The sequence below is a fragment of the Oryctolagus cuniculus genome, chromosome 3 (genome assembly GCF_051225735.1).
Source record: "Oryctolagus cuniculus isolate XC-2025 breed Fujian yellow rabbit chromosome 3, ASM5122573v1, whole genome shotgun sequence".
NCBI classification, from domain to species: Eukaryota; Metazoa; Chordata; class Mammalia; order Lagomorpha; family Leporidae; genus Oryctolagus; species Oryctolagus cuniculus.
In genome coordinates, this window is record NC_142869.1 from 38,293,247 (window position 1) to 38,307,413 (window position 14,167).

At 46.8% G+C, this 14,167-nt stretch overlaps 1 protein-coding gene across 1 annotated transcript in view; it reads left to right on the plus strand.

Annotated features, from left to right (window-relative positions):
• The window catches only part of MPP4 (MAGUK p55 scaffold protein 4), a 42,159-nt gene that overhangs the window by 15,100 nt on the left and 12,892 nt on the right, over positions 1–14,167 (plus strand). Inside the window, exons 9-13 of the mRNA XM_089330064.1 lie at positions 1,336–1,407; positions 1,841–2,037; positions 4,420–4,484; positions 5,179–5,196; positions 8,851–8,889. Of these exons, the coding sequence (XP_089186190.1) occupies positions 1,336–1,407; positions 1,841–2,037; positions 4,420–4,484; positions 5,179–5,196; positions 8,851–8,889 (391 nt within the window). The remainder of the gene's footprint in view (positions 1–1,335; positions 1,408–1,840; positions 2,038–4,419; positions 4,485–5,178; positions 5,197–8,850; positions 8,890–14,167) is intronic.

The window sequence follows — 14,167 nt, forward strand, 5'->3', positions numbered from 1 at the left end:
GCCTTGGGGGAGGGAGCTGGAGACTTGTAACCTGATTATGGGAGCCTCTGGTCTCTCTGTCATCATTCCCTGCAACCATTCCCCGAATCCCACCCCAGGATGTCCGCTATCCTACATCTCTCCCCGCCCCCCATCTCCAGCCAGGCAGACTCCAGGGGTGGGGGTCTGAGGTGGATCAGTAGTGGTTCTCAAGCTGGGCTCCTGGGGGAGCTCTAGGTCTCCACAGAGGTGACTGAGAGTCTGAGATGAGGGGTGGTATTGTAAGGAGTATGGTAAGCGCCCAAGTATTTGGGAAGATTCTGGGTGACAAGCAACATGCTGCAAAGGGAGCTTGAAATATTAAAAGTCACAGCGTGTGTGTGCCTGCCTCAACCCAGGTGCCAGCTGAGTTGCCAGGATGGTGGGACTCTGAAATTCCCCAAAGTAAGATTGGAGCCTTGTTAATTTCTGGATTTTTTGGAAAGGCATAAAGAGAGAGAGAGATTCCCCCACCAATCTTACAGTTCCTGCCCTGAATGCTCACAATGGCTATGGCTAGACCAGCCTAAAGCCGGGAGCTTGGGACTCAACTCAGGTCTCCCATGCAGGTGGCAGGAACCCAATTACTTGACCCATCACCATTGGCTCCTGGGGTCTGTGCTGGCAGGAAGCCAAGCCAAGAGCTGGAACTGGAAACCAACCTCAGGCACTGTTGTGGGATATGGGCATCTTGGCCACTAGGCTGAATGTCCACTCTTCTGATCCCTGTCATGGTGCATAAGGGGGTTTCCAAACGTTCCCCCAAAACTCCCATTCTCCTTTACTGTGTTCTTCCATGAACTTCGGAAGCCTGCTCATTTGTGAGGGGGGATTCTTACCTCCCCCATCAGACTAGGAGTTTCTCCATATGCCCCATCAGTTCAAGGGGCTCCCCATTTGCACCGTTAATTTGGAAGTGAATCAGTTCTCCTAGAAAACGTGGGAGCCCTGGGACATCAGGGACAGGTAGTACAGAAACAGATACTCAGGAAATGCTCACTGAGTGAGGGGTCGGCAGGGGAAGACAGAGATCTGTGGGAAGAAGATGTGGCCGAGAGGGCTGTCTGTCAGCAGTGAGGCGGAGGGTCCCTGGGGGAGGCGACCCCATGTGGGTTCCAGCAGATTTGTGACCCAGAACCTGCAGTGAACTTGACTGGTTCTGGTGGTGACAGTCAGCTCTTGAGCCCTTGTGAAAGTCTCTGAGGGGGATGTCACTAGAGACCTGGATCCATTCCACTGTGACTCCGTCCGCCAAACCCCAGTGACCCTCTGGGATTGGGCTCACTCTAGGATTCTTCCCCCTTTGTCACTTTCCAGGCCATGTCTCGCGGGACAATCATGTTCAAGGTGGTCCCTGTTTCCGACCCTCCTGTGAACAGCCAGAAGATGGTAAGAACTTGCCAAGCCTGCAGCCTTATACACAGTGGGTCCCCAAATAGCAGTAACAAGGCCTCAATGTGGCTTGGAACACAGCTGTCCTTCACACCACGTTGGACATGTGTTCAATGCCAGCTTAGATATTTTTTCAATGCCTATGATCCAAGATGCCGAGTGGGCATACCCGACGGGAGATGGGGCTACCAAGTTCTCAAGACGCAACATCAAAAGTTGTGCAAATGTGAGCGAAAGCATCGCAGAGCCGAGCCAGGCTGTTCCTCAAAACACTTGTATTCTGTGGGCCCTAGAGCAAATCTGATCAGGAGGCTTGTTCTCCAGGTTCTCTCTCTTGGTGAGGGTGGAGAAGTGGGAGAACTGGTTTGTCAGTTGTGGCGGCCCACAGGGAAGGGCTCTTATGATGGCCCCGTTATTCCCCTGCCATCAGGTGTACGTTCGTGCCATGACCGATTACTGGCCCCAGGAGGATCCCGCCATCCCCTGCATGGACGCTGGATTGCCTTTCCGGAAAGGAGACATCCTCCAGATCGTGGACCAGAATGATGCCCTCTGGTGGCAGGCCCGGAAAATTACAGACCTTGCCACCTGTGCGGGGCTGATTCCTTCTAAGCCTCTTCTAAAGAGGTAAGAAAAATCCGTGCTTCTGGACTCAGGAAATGAAGTGTTCTCCTCAGGGTGGGATAGAAAGAGACAAGCAGAACACACACACACACACACACACATACACATGCAGGTAACTCAAATAACTCAGCTGTATGTCCTGGGCATCACACATACTCAGGGGACTCATCATATCAGCTAGAAACGAGAGATAATACTCAAGAAGGAAAGTTAACTTGAACACAGAAAGTGTTAGGTCTTCATGTTTATCTTCTCCCTCCCCATTCATATGTTGAAGCCTGATACCCAGTGCAATAGTAGGAAGGGGTAGGGCCGTAGGACTTGATTGGGTTGTGAAGGCAGAATGCTCATGAATGAGACTTGGGTCCTTCTCAGAGAGGCCCGAGGGAGCCTGTTTGCCCCTGCTACCATGTGAAGATGCATCTAGAAGGTGCCAAGTAGAGAGCAAGGTGACATGGAATCTGCCAGGACCTGAATCGTGGGCTTCCTAGCCATCGGGAACTATGAGCAATACATTTCAATTGTTTATTAGCTATCCAGTATGTTGTGCATACCACTATGGTATTTTGTGATAACAGCCCAGACACTACGACAAAATGTCATTGATCTTTCAAAGCCGAGTTGAGGTCAGTTACTGAGTCCCAAATCACCACCCTCACCTTATGCTACTGAGAGTTGACGAGATCACCAAGGAAGGGAGTGAAGAGAGAAGAGGGAAGGGGTCCAGAGCTCAGCCATGTTAAAGGATCGGGAAGAAGACAAGGACCTAGGGAAGCGGATTGTGAAAGAATGAAAATCGAGGCCGCCTGGCGTCCTGCTCAGCTCTGCCAAGGGCTGCTGGGGGCACTGTGGACAGGTGTGGGATTTGGCAATGGGAACAGCCCTGGCCTGCTTGTCAGAAGCCATTTCAGTGGAGGTATGGGGCCAAAGTCCGAGTCAGGGTGGGATTCGAAGAGGCTGATGACAATGATGATGGAAAGCTCTTTGAGACATGTTGGTGTCAAGCAGAACAGAGCAATGGAGAAATGGGGGAAGTGCAGGGATCACAGGGGGGTGAGTGATGCTGGTGGACATGGAAGAGGAGAGTGGCTGCTGCCAGGATCCTTGGACAACCAGGAGAAGCTGTCTGCTCTGCACATGGTGGACTTCGCTTGCTACGGGATCGTAAGCCAATGTTCGTGCACAGTAGTAGCAGGAGAGGAGGCTAGGTATGTGCGCACAGTTGAGGCTGGAGCTGGTGGAGGTTCTCCAGAGACGCTATTTGCAGTGAGAGCAGTGTCATGGGTGAGGGTAGGATGGTAAGAAGCTGTCAGGATGGGGAAGGGAACAGTTTGGCAAGTTTCCACAGGTACACACGTGTTAGGTCGATGTGGCACAACCAGTAGTAAGGTTAACCTTACTTAGGTTAAAGGCCACAGATTTGGAGCACTTCTGGTCAGCTTCCTGGGGTGTAAGTCCAGATTAGACAGAGCTGGAATCAATAACGAATCAGGAAAGGGCCAGGGGAGTGCTCAGAATGGACCATGGCATGTAAGCCATTGAGAACGAGAAGGGGAGGAAGCCAGAGGGAATCAGTAAAAGGAAGCAAGGTCAATGGATTCTCGATCCTGGGGGGGGGGGGGTGTAGGCAGGAGGAAGGATGCTGGGAACTGACGTGGTGGAGATGCTCAGCTGCTGGTGCTGATAGGCCTAGGGTGTGACGGCAGGAGGCAGTGGCTGGAGCTGGATGAGCACGTCATTGGAGGAAGAGGTGATCAAGAACCCTAGAGCCAGAGTGTCGGAAGGCGTGTTTATAGACTTAAATCATCGAGAGTGTGGCGAGTGTGGGAGCGAGCAGGAGTCATTAGTGGAGGATACTCACAGCAGGTGGCACCTACAGAAGAGGGTGAATGATCTGGGAATGGCAGTGAGGAGCAAGGACAGCCCTCCCCACCCCCACTCAGCCCACGGAGTGGGGCCATGTGCTGCTGTGTGCTGTGGTGTGCCATGGTGTGCCGCTGTATGCTGCAGTGTGCGGTGGTGTGCCATGGTATGCCGCTGTGTGCCACGGTGTGCCACGGTGTGCCGCGGTGTGCCACAGTGTGCCATGGTGTGCGGTGGTGTGCCGCTGTGTGCCATGGTGTGCTGTGGTGTACGGTGGTGTGCCTCTGTGTGCCATGGTGTGCAGTGGTGTGCCATGGTATGCCGCTGTGAGCCGTGGTGTGCGGTGGTGTGCCGCTGTGTGCCGTGGTGTGTGGTGGTGTACCATGGTGTGCTGCTGTGTGCCGTGGTGTGCCGCTGTGTGCCATGGTGTGCTGTGGTGTGCCGTGGTGGCTTGAAATCAGCCACATTGAAGGAGTGGACACCGCAGAAAACAGCACACCGCTGCTGTCTGTTTTGGCCTAGGAAGCAGCGGGAATTCTGGTGGTCTCAGCCGTACCAGCCTCACACCTGTTCCAAGTCAACCATCTGTGAGTGTTCGGTTCCTTCCGACCCAGCACAAGTTCCCGACGGACGGAGCCTGCCCCAGACAACATCCCTGAATGTCCCCAGGGCCTGTAGATGTTCTCCCTGGCAGCTGGCCCTCTGAAATGCCGCATGGACAGGGATGGCTTTGGATTTAGAAGATTTTTCAGGTTATCGAAACAGAAAGGTCCTTGTGCTACTGACAACGTTAAGACGCCCCTCCCTGCCCGAAGCCCGGCAGGAGCTCGGCAGCCTGTAAATGCGTTACACCAGACCAGCACCCAGCACTGCGAGCCATCACAAAGCTTTCCTCCCTCTTCTTCCCCTTCCTCCTTTCCCCTCTCTTACTCGTTCCTTTTTTTTCCATTCTGTCATTCAATATTTGAGTTCCTGAAATACACTGAGCTAAGCTCCTCAATCCAGAAATGAGTAGAACGCAACCTTTATAGACTTTATTGGGATGGGAGGGGGTGGAGTTTTCCAGAAGCAAGTAGATCCCTGAGTCCAACAAGACTCCCGAAGGCACTCATTGGTCACTTTGGTACCAAATCTCCATTGAACTTCTAGAGAATCAACCCAGAATATTAATTTCAATAATGTTGGCACTTTGCTTCTCTTATTGTAAATTAGCCTAAGGAACTACGGCATTGACATTGTGTTTTCTCTCTGTCTCTGCTCCCATTGCTTGTCTGCTCCCAGTGATTTCTATGGAAGAAGGTAAGAAATAGTATTTAAAGAAAAACCATGTCTCTCCAGAGTCTGGGAGAGACTTGCTGTAGGTTTTTTAAAAAATCAATTCAGTTCAGCCTTTAAACTCTTCTGAAGTAGCTAGTAGTGTGGGAGTCACTAATTTATAAAAAATTATAAAAAAGAACATGGGCAAAGTACTATTGTCCTAACACAAAGGATTAAGGAGAGGTAATGTTTATGAACAGCTTCAGTGTAATACAGCACCTGGAAAGAACTCAGCAAACATTGCAAAACGGATCAAGTGTTCTGTTTCAACTTCTGTATACATGTTATATACAAATAACACCATAGGAAACTGTCATTATTGTTCCCATTTTATGGATTAAAAGATTGACGCTCAGAGAAGGTAAGAATGGTTGTCCGAAGTTGCAAATGGTGTAGCCTGGATCCAAGCCTCCATCTGTTTGAAGAGCTCTGTACTGGGGGCAAATGGGACTTTGAGCTATGACCCCTTCCCCTTCTCCATGCCCAGCCATCTGGAAAACCCCATGAGGTGTCGCACACCCCTGTGCACACACCCATATGTAAATAAGATGCTGTCTCCTCAGAGAGAGGGGAGAGAAGGAGAAACGCAGTCCCCTTAGCCACCACTCACATTTCATCCTTGCATTGAAAGTGAGGCCAGGGACTGCAGAGGAATTGTTTTTAAGGTTTATTTATTTATTTGAGAGGCAGAATTAGAGAGAGAGAGAGAGAGAGAGAGAGAGAGATGTCTTCCATCTTTTAGTTCACTCCCTAAATGGCCACAACAGCCAAATCTGAGCTGATCCAAAGCCAGGAGCTTCCTCCAGGTCTCCCATGCTGGTGCAGGGGCCCAAGAACTTGGGACATCTTCTACTGCTTTCCCAGGTCATAGAAGAGGGCTGGATCAGAAGTGGAGCAGCCAGGACTTGAAGCAGAACCCATATGGGATGCTGGCGCCATAGGTGGAAGTTTAGCCTTCTATGGTATGGCACTGGCCCCAGCTGAAGACTTTAGAAAACAGATCTATAGATGTGGAGCTCTAGCCTGTATTCCCCAAGGACAAAAGGCATGTGTGATACTGGCAGATGAAGGTGGAAATATGAGCAGAAGGAAGTAGGAGAGGCTCAAATTTGGCACCTGCTCCTGGGTTTGTGTTCCTGGGGTCACATCACAGACTGCACTGTTTAGAGGGAGGTTTAGGGACCATGTGGTCCTGGAGAGTTACAAGCCCACTGTCTTGGATTGGGTTGTGTAACCAAATGCTGTAGGCTGTGGGGCTTAAACAGCACACACCTGTGTTCTCACAGTCCTGGAGGTGGCTAATTAGGACCAAGGTTCCAGCAGAGTCGGTGCCCTGGCTCACAGATGGCCACCTCCTTGCTGTATGCTCAGGTGGCCTTGGCTCTGTGCATTCTTAGACCTCTGGTGTTGCCTTCTCTCTCTGTGTCTCTTTTTAAAAGTATTTATTTGTTTGAATGGCAGGGAGTCAGACATACAGACAGCGAGAGCTCATTCACATCTTCTGGTTCACTTGCCAAATGGCTGCAACAGCCAGATCTGGGCTGGAGCCAAAGCCAGGAGCCAGGAACTCCATCCAGGTCTCCCATGTGGGTGGCAGAAACCCAAGTACTTGAGCCATCACTGCTGCCTCCCAGGGCCCACATTAGCAGGAAGCTGGAATCAATGAGTGGAGCCGGGAATTGAACCCAATTATTCTGAAGTGGAACTCGGGCATACTAATCCATGAGGCTCCAAACTTTGACTTCATTTAACCTTCATTTCCTCCCCATCTCCAAATCCAGGGATAGTGGAGGCTAGGGTTTCAGTCTGTGGATATGGGGGGAGGCCTAATTCAGTCCGTGATACCTACCTAGGCCAGAGGTGCGCACCTGTGGGTTTGGGGAGAGCAAAAGCACCAGCCCTCTCCTAGTGACAGGGCCAGAAGGGCCAGGGCTCTTGTGTGTTGCTGGAGAATCACCCCTGGTCTCTGTAGCTTCATCAGCAAATCAGAAATGACAATGTTTGCCTTTCAAAAAAACCCTCTGATTATGTCCTGAGAACTAATGAACTCATTGTTGTTATACAAGGCCCATCTGGAACATAATCTCTAAATGAATATAAAAGGGATTGAGTGACGAGTCAAAAACCTCAACCGTGTCACTTGTCTATCTGTACCTCTGAGAAGGAGTGCCATTTCTTAGAATCTATCATATTTCATAATTTATGTGAGAACATTCGTGCATGATGTGTTCTTTAAGGGGATGGTGATATGTGGTACTTTATGATATTTGTTATCCAAACTGTACCTCTGGAACATGTATAAGACTCGTTTATTAAACTCATTCTTAAACTATTTCTTGAACATGTGGGAAGTGCTGGGCACAAGATGTACAATGCTGAAAGAGGAAAATATTTTTTCAGAAGGTATATTTAAATAAATTGTTTTGGTCCTTAAAGGAACATTCAAGGGCAGAGTTTATGATAGGCCTACTATGTGCAGAACAGTGTGCTGTGCTCCGTGGAGTCTGGCAATACCAGGAAGCAGTGCCTGCTTCCGGGCGCTGTCTAAGAGAACAAATAAGACAAACAGCCCAATGGCGAAAGTACGGCATGCAGCTGGTGCATGGTAGCAGAGAACTGGAGGGGGCAGGAAGGAAATGCTGGCCCGTGGCAGGGGTGTCCATTCTGACCAACGTTTGAGATGGACTTTGGAGCGTGACAGGTGGAGGGGACAGCGTAAGCAGCAGCACAGGGGCAGAACCACAATGTCTGCTCCAACGGGACAATGAGATGGGAGAAGGGGACATCAGCCTTCCATGTGGGGTTCAGGCATGTTGTGGAGGGTTTTCAGCGGCAGGACAAGTGGTTTTATAAGTTATACTTTTTATCCTCTTAAGTGAGGGTAACTAATGCATAGTTTTTCATAATACGATTTTCCACAACCCTTTGAATACCCCTTTGAATGCATGGATTTCACATTTCTTGGCCCTAAGTAAACTTATCTTTTAATTCCATTTTCTACAAATTTTTGGATACCCTTATATGTCCCTCAGCTAAAGGTAAAAGGAGTTAACGTGTACTGAGCACTTACTATGTGCCTGAGCTTTTTATGCGTCCTCTCACGGAATCCTAGATGGTAGCTGTTTTCAAATTTTAATTGATATCTGATCATCCTATATATTATGAGGCAAATATGATAATCTGATGTATGCATACAGTGTGTAATCTAATCTAATCTGGGTGTTAGCACTTCCACCACTTAAACACTTATCATTTCTCCAAGTTGGGAACCTTCATATTTATCTCTTTCAGCCTTTTATAAAATGTATAATACGTTGTTGTAAACTTCAGCCGCCACCCTGTGCTGGTGGGAGGGCTTAGTGTTAACCCCATTCACAGATGGAGAGCAGAGGCTTAGAGATAAATGCATTTGTCCAGCACTCAAAAGTCCATGTTTTAAAAGCTTTAACCGTTTTGATACTCTATGTCCTCCCATATAATACATTTCCATCTAATATAGACGAATCCTTTTTATCTCTCCAAGTGAGCAGTAGTCGTAAGAGAAACATTATCATAAGTTGGTCTGAGTTTTATTGGTCTACACATGTGGATTTTTTTTAGTGCTTTTTAATTTCTTCTTTCTGTGCTCTTTTATAGAAGATGACATGAAGATTGACGAGAAGTGTGTGGAAGCAGGTAACATTTTTTTTTTCCTGATTGATTTATCACTAAGAAGAACTGTGAAGCCTCTAGCTATAGACTGCGTGGAACAGAGTTGGCCAAATGGACCACAGGCCTCTGTGTCCAAAGGGTCCCCACCCTAGTCCTCTTCCTCTTCCTCTTCCTCTCTCTCTGGGATCCTGCACTTGGATATCTCCAGGCTCCCAGGGTTGTAAATAGTGTCTTGGAAATAACCTCACGAAAGCTTGGTGGCACTTGTCATAGCAAACTCCCATGCTCCTGTGGAATACTATACAACACTGAGATATCAAAATTTACAGAAGCAAAACCTATGTTCTGTTGTTAAGTCTGATACCATCTTCTGATGGATTCTAATACAGATGGATAGTAGTAGGTTCTCACATTTCTATACTTAAACTTTTTTCTGGTAAATTGCAAAAAGATGTTTCAAATTTTGTGGTAGAACTAATATTGGCTCAAGAATCACTAGGTTTTTGCTGGGAGAGGAGGTGGGAAGACTTTTACAGGTGTACCTGTCTTGCCTTAATGGACTAATCTAGTTTTTAGAAATGAAAGAACAGGTGCTGTATTTAAATGGTGGCTATTTCAAAGATTCACGTATATTTCTCCGAACAGCAACAGAATAATGCTGACACTTTCTTTTTTTAATTTGTGGTAATATTCATTTTCTCTTCTTTTTCTTTCTTTTTTTTTGGCCAGGCAGAATTAGTGTGAGAGAGAGACAGAGAGAGAGTTATAGACAGTGAGAGAGACAGAGAGAAAGGTCTTCATTCCTTTGGTTCACTCCCCTAATGGCTGCTACAGCCGGTGCTGCGCTGATCTGAAGCCAGGAGCCAGGTGCCTCTTCCTGGTCTCCCACGTGGGTGCAGGCGCCCAAGCACTTGGGCCATCCTCCACTGCCCTCCTGGGCCATAGCAGAGAGCTGGACTGGAAGAGGAGCAACCGGGACTAGAACCCAGCACCCATATGGGATACCAGCGCCGCAGGCAGAGGTTTAGCCAAGTGAGCCATGGCACAGCAAATATTCATTTTCTTTCTACAACTTTAGTTCGAATTTTATGAGGTAACACAGTCACATAGTCCAAAACTCAAGAACTGCAAGAGTACATTCAGTATGAAGTTCCTGGCTTTCCAGATTCCCCTGCTCAGTTCTCTGTCTAGAGGCAATAACTATTAGCAGCTTCTCCCCCTCCTCCAGACATACTCTGCACACAAAAGCAATGATGGGCATGTTTCTCCTCTGCTGCCCCTCATCCCTACACATATCCCTTTGATGGCGTACTGTGCACACACGTCTGTCCCTGGCTTCTCAACTTAATGTCATGTCTCTTGGAGATGATTCTTAGTCCATTAAGAGCTTTCCCCACTGCTGCTGATTCTCCTCCTCCTCCTCCCCCCTTCAGATCAGCTTGTTGACTAAGTAAGTTGTCACACACTTACACAATTGTTGCTGTGGATTCGCTCTGAGAGGAGGAGTGCAGTGGGGGCAAGAGGCGCGGAGTCACCACACAGACCCTGGGAGTCAGGTGAAAGTGGACCAGGGGCGAGCAGCCCGCAGACTTGTTTATTTCAGTTGGTGCAGCAGCTTATATAGCCGAGGCAGCCAATCCAGTCAAGGGGCAGTTTATGCCCTAACCAATCACAGCCTGTTGCCAGTCAGGCTCTGTCACCAGGTGGTTTCCCAGGGGGTTTCTGAAGCCATTCCTGAGTAACTGAGGCTGGCTTGCCAGAGGCCATCTTGGCATGACCTTCTCATTCCACCACAATCATTTATTAGCACTTGCAGACATTTGCATCGTGTTCAATATCTTCTGTTATTAACCAGTGCTTTATAAGTCTTCCATCTCACACACACACACACACTGCCTGATCCAAAGTTGTGTGCATTGATAATACTGACATTTATTGCAAATTGTCCTCCATATAATTCTAGTTTGTTAATCTTTATTCTAAGAACACTGACGAGTATGATTTTAACAAATGAGGAAGTTGGTTCATTTCCAGTGATACTTCGTCACCTGAATAAACTTAGTCAAACCATCCATGGGCTCACTCTCCTTGCCACGATGCCCCCACCCCTGCCTTGCTTGTGGACCACCAATGCTGCAGACAGGACGCCCCCTCCCTCATTGCAAGGCCCCCAGCAGCCAGGCTGTGTAGGACCTCACAGTCCATAGGAGTTTCCTAAATGTTCTACTTTGCCCTGCCCTCTGAGCCTCCTTTGAATTGTATTTCATTTATTGTCTTTTCTATCTTATTATTGTGTTTTAATTTATGCTCCTGCTGTACCCCAACTACTGAATGGCACGTATCTCACTCAAGCCTTGTGTATGCCATTGAGACACCACTGGCTTGGCCTTGAGTTAGGAAAACAAGTTTAAAGATAGTGTATGGGCCGAGGTATGTATCAGGGCATTAGACTATTTTAATACATACTCAGTGTGGACAGTAATGTAATAATTTTGGTTTTTGCCTTCATGGAAAACTCAAGATGAAGAAACATTTGAATCTGGTAAGTTAAAAAATGAATTATCTGGCATTGATTTTTAAAATGTATAATTTAAACATATTTAGGGATATGACATAACACTTGTTTAAATACATCAACAGCAAACAAAATTAAAAGGTAACTAGGTGAGATGTAGACATGTTGGTTTGCTTCACTGTAATAACTATATGTAAGAATCTCATAACATTATGCTCTAAACCTCAACTGTACACAGTAAAATTTATTGAAAAATCAATCAGCCATGTAGTTGTGAGACACTGAAAATTTTTCATTAATGAGTGTTTCTCATAGGGCCAGTATTTGTTCATGAGGGGCATTCTAGAACTCGGGGGACGGGGCTCAATTTTTGGTTTTCATTTTGACTGGGGGTACTGCTGACCTTAACTGATGAGAATCAGGAGAGTTTGGTACCCTGCGTAGTGAACAGCTGTCCCTAGCCTCACATTGCTGCTGAACCCAACCCATTAGACACATAAAGGTGTGGTTATTTAACACTCAGCAGTGATGTAGGTTTTCACAAGATATAACATGAAAGCCCAGTGGTTTTGAAGACAGTCATCATGGAGAGAGACCTTCAAGCAGAATGCAGATAGGGCCTTGCACTGACTGAAGACTTTGTTCCACACATCCTATCCACCCCATGTGGATGCTAAGTAAACTAGAAAGTGTGGTGTCTATACTGACCCAGTTTCCTTTTTCTCTAATGTATGCTTTGGTATTACTGAGGCACATAAATATCAAGTGTCTATTCCTCAAATAATATTTGCATCGTTACTGGCAATGTAGGCCCCACAAAACATTTTTTTAAACCAACCACCTGTTGGGCCGTGATAACGTTTCGTTACCTGATTCCAAATATCCTGTGCTCCCTCATTTTCTTTGTTTTCTGATCTCTAATACTTCCACCTGTTATCCTTGCTTCAGTTAGGGCAATTTCCTTTCTCTCATCATGTACCAAATAAAATCTGGTCTGCATGTACCAGAACATTCTTTATCCTAGATCCTGAATTTCTGCACTTCATATAAGGAAATACTTTCTGGCCTCCTCACTTTGTTTAAATTCATGTTCCTTCATTTTAAGTAGTATAAACATCTAGTCATTTCTTATGTCTTCTAGGGAAGTCCTGCTTGAGGATGTATATTATAATGTAAAGTATTTTTAAAGTCTAAATTATTTCCTTTTTGTTATATTACAGTTACTGTATTGATTTTTAAAATTATGTGTGCAGTAGATTATATCACTTATAATTTCCATTTCATAAACATAAGAATATAATTTCATAAGAGAAATTGCTACAAATATTAGTTATAAAAAGAATGCATTAAGGCAGATGGAGTTGGAAACCACTCACCTAAATTATTTGCTCATCACTTACATTGTTCCTAAATTTCTTGCTTTCGATTGTCCATACTTGGCCCACTGTTTGGGATTAGTTTAATTTTTAAAAAATGTTTTTGTTTATTTGAGAGCGCCCTCAGCCTCTGGTTCTCTCTTCAAATGCCTGCAATAGCCAGAGCTGGACCAGGCTTAACCCGGGTCTGGGTGGCAGGGACCCAAGTACTTGAGCCATCACCTGCTGCTTCCCAGGGTGATCATTAGCAGGAAGCTGGGGTCCAGAGCCAGGCCAGGGCTCATCCCAGGCACTCCAGCATGGGATGCAGGTGTTTTAGTAGAGGTCTGAACCACTAAGTCAAATGCCCACTCATAGTTTCATTTTCATTTCCTTTAGATTATATTCCTTCTTCTTTGTTCTAGTCAACTCATCATTTTGCTGGAATACACTCCACATGCTACGGATGTAGCTGAGGTTTAGGGGCATTTGCTGAGTCTGTGAAAGGAGAGATGGTATGGCATAGTGAGTAAGACCATGAACTTGAGCCACATTTTCTAAGTCTGAATCCTGGGTCCATTCGTCCCTAACTGTGGGTCTTCTGGCACTTAACCTCTGTGTCCATCAGGGTCCCCATCTCAAAATGGGACCAATAATTAATGTAAGTCAACTGCTTATGGCGGCTGACCGACAGGAAGTGCTACATGAATGTTAGCTGGCACTATTATACTGAATCGTGTTCTTTATGGGCAGTCAGCAGCAGCAGTAAGTAGGGCAGTGGAAAGTGCACAGCTGCCCTTCCCTACTGAAAAGCAGAGAACTCTGCAGAACATCCTAAACCTAGCTCATGTAGAAACAGCACCCAGCTAACATGATTTTGGGTAGGTAACCCTCGGCATCCATTCATGATCTTCATCTTATTACTTAGACTGCTTAGTGGACAGTTGGAGTTCTTTAGTTGGGCCCTACTCTGAGTGAAGTGTTATGTGTCCCATTTGAATTTCTCTGGGAGGTGATGGTATGGTCTGTTTAAGAGCAGTAAGAGAGGGAGGGAGGAAGGGAGGGAGGGAGAGAGAAAGAGAGAAGAGAGCACACATGCGCTGTTTCAAGCTGTCTGGAAAACAAAGTTGGCTCTGGGTGAGATAGTTCCATTGTCAGTGGGCCAGTCAGAAATGGGGGCCCGTGCGCTGGGCCCAGAAAGGGCTGAGGAATGAGGACGCTTGGCTGGAGGCTGTGGCAGTCTCTGTCCCAGCAACCCTTCCACCATTTCCCTCCCTCCCCAGGACTGCTGCAATATGGCCACTGGGAGAGGAGGGGGAAAGCTCAAATTCACTGCCTTTCTATAATTTCTCTTTCAAGCCCCATTTTGTAGAATCTTTATAGATCAAAAGGCTTCAAGAAGAGTTGTTTTTTTAATTATTGATTGGAGAGA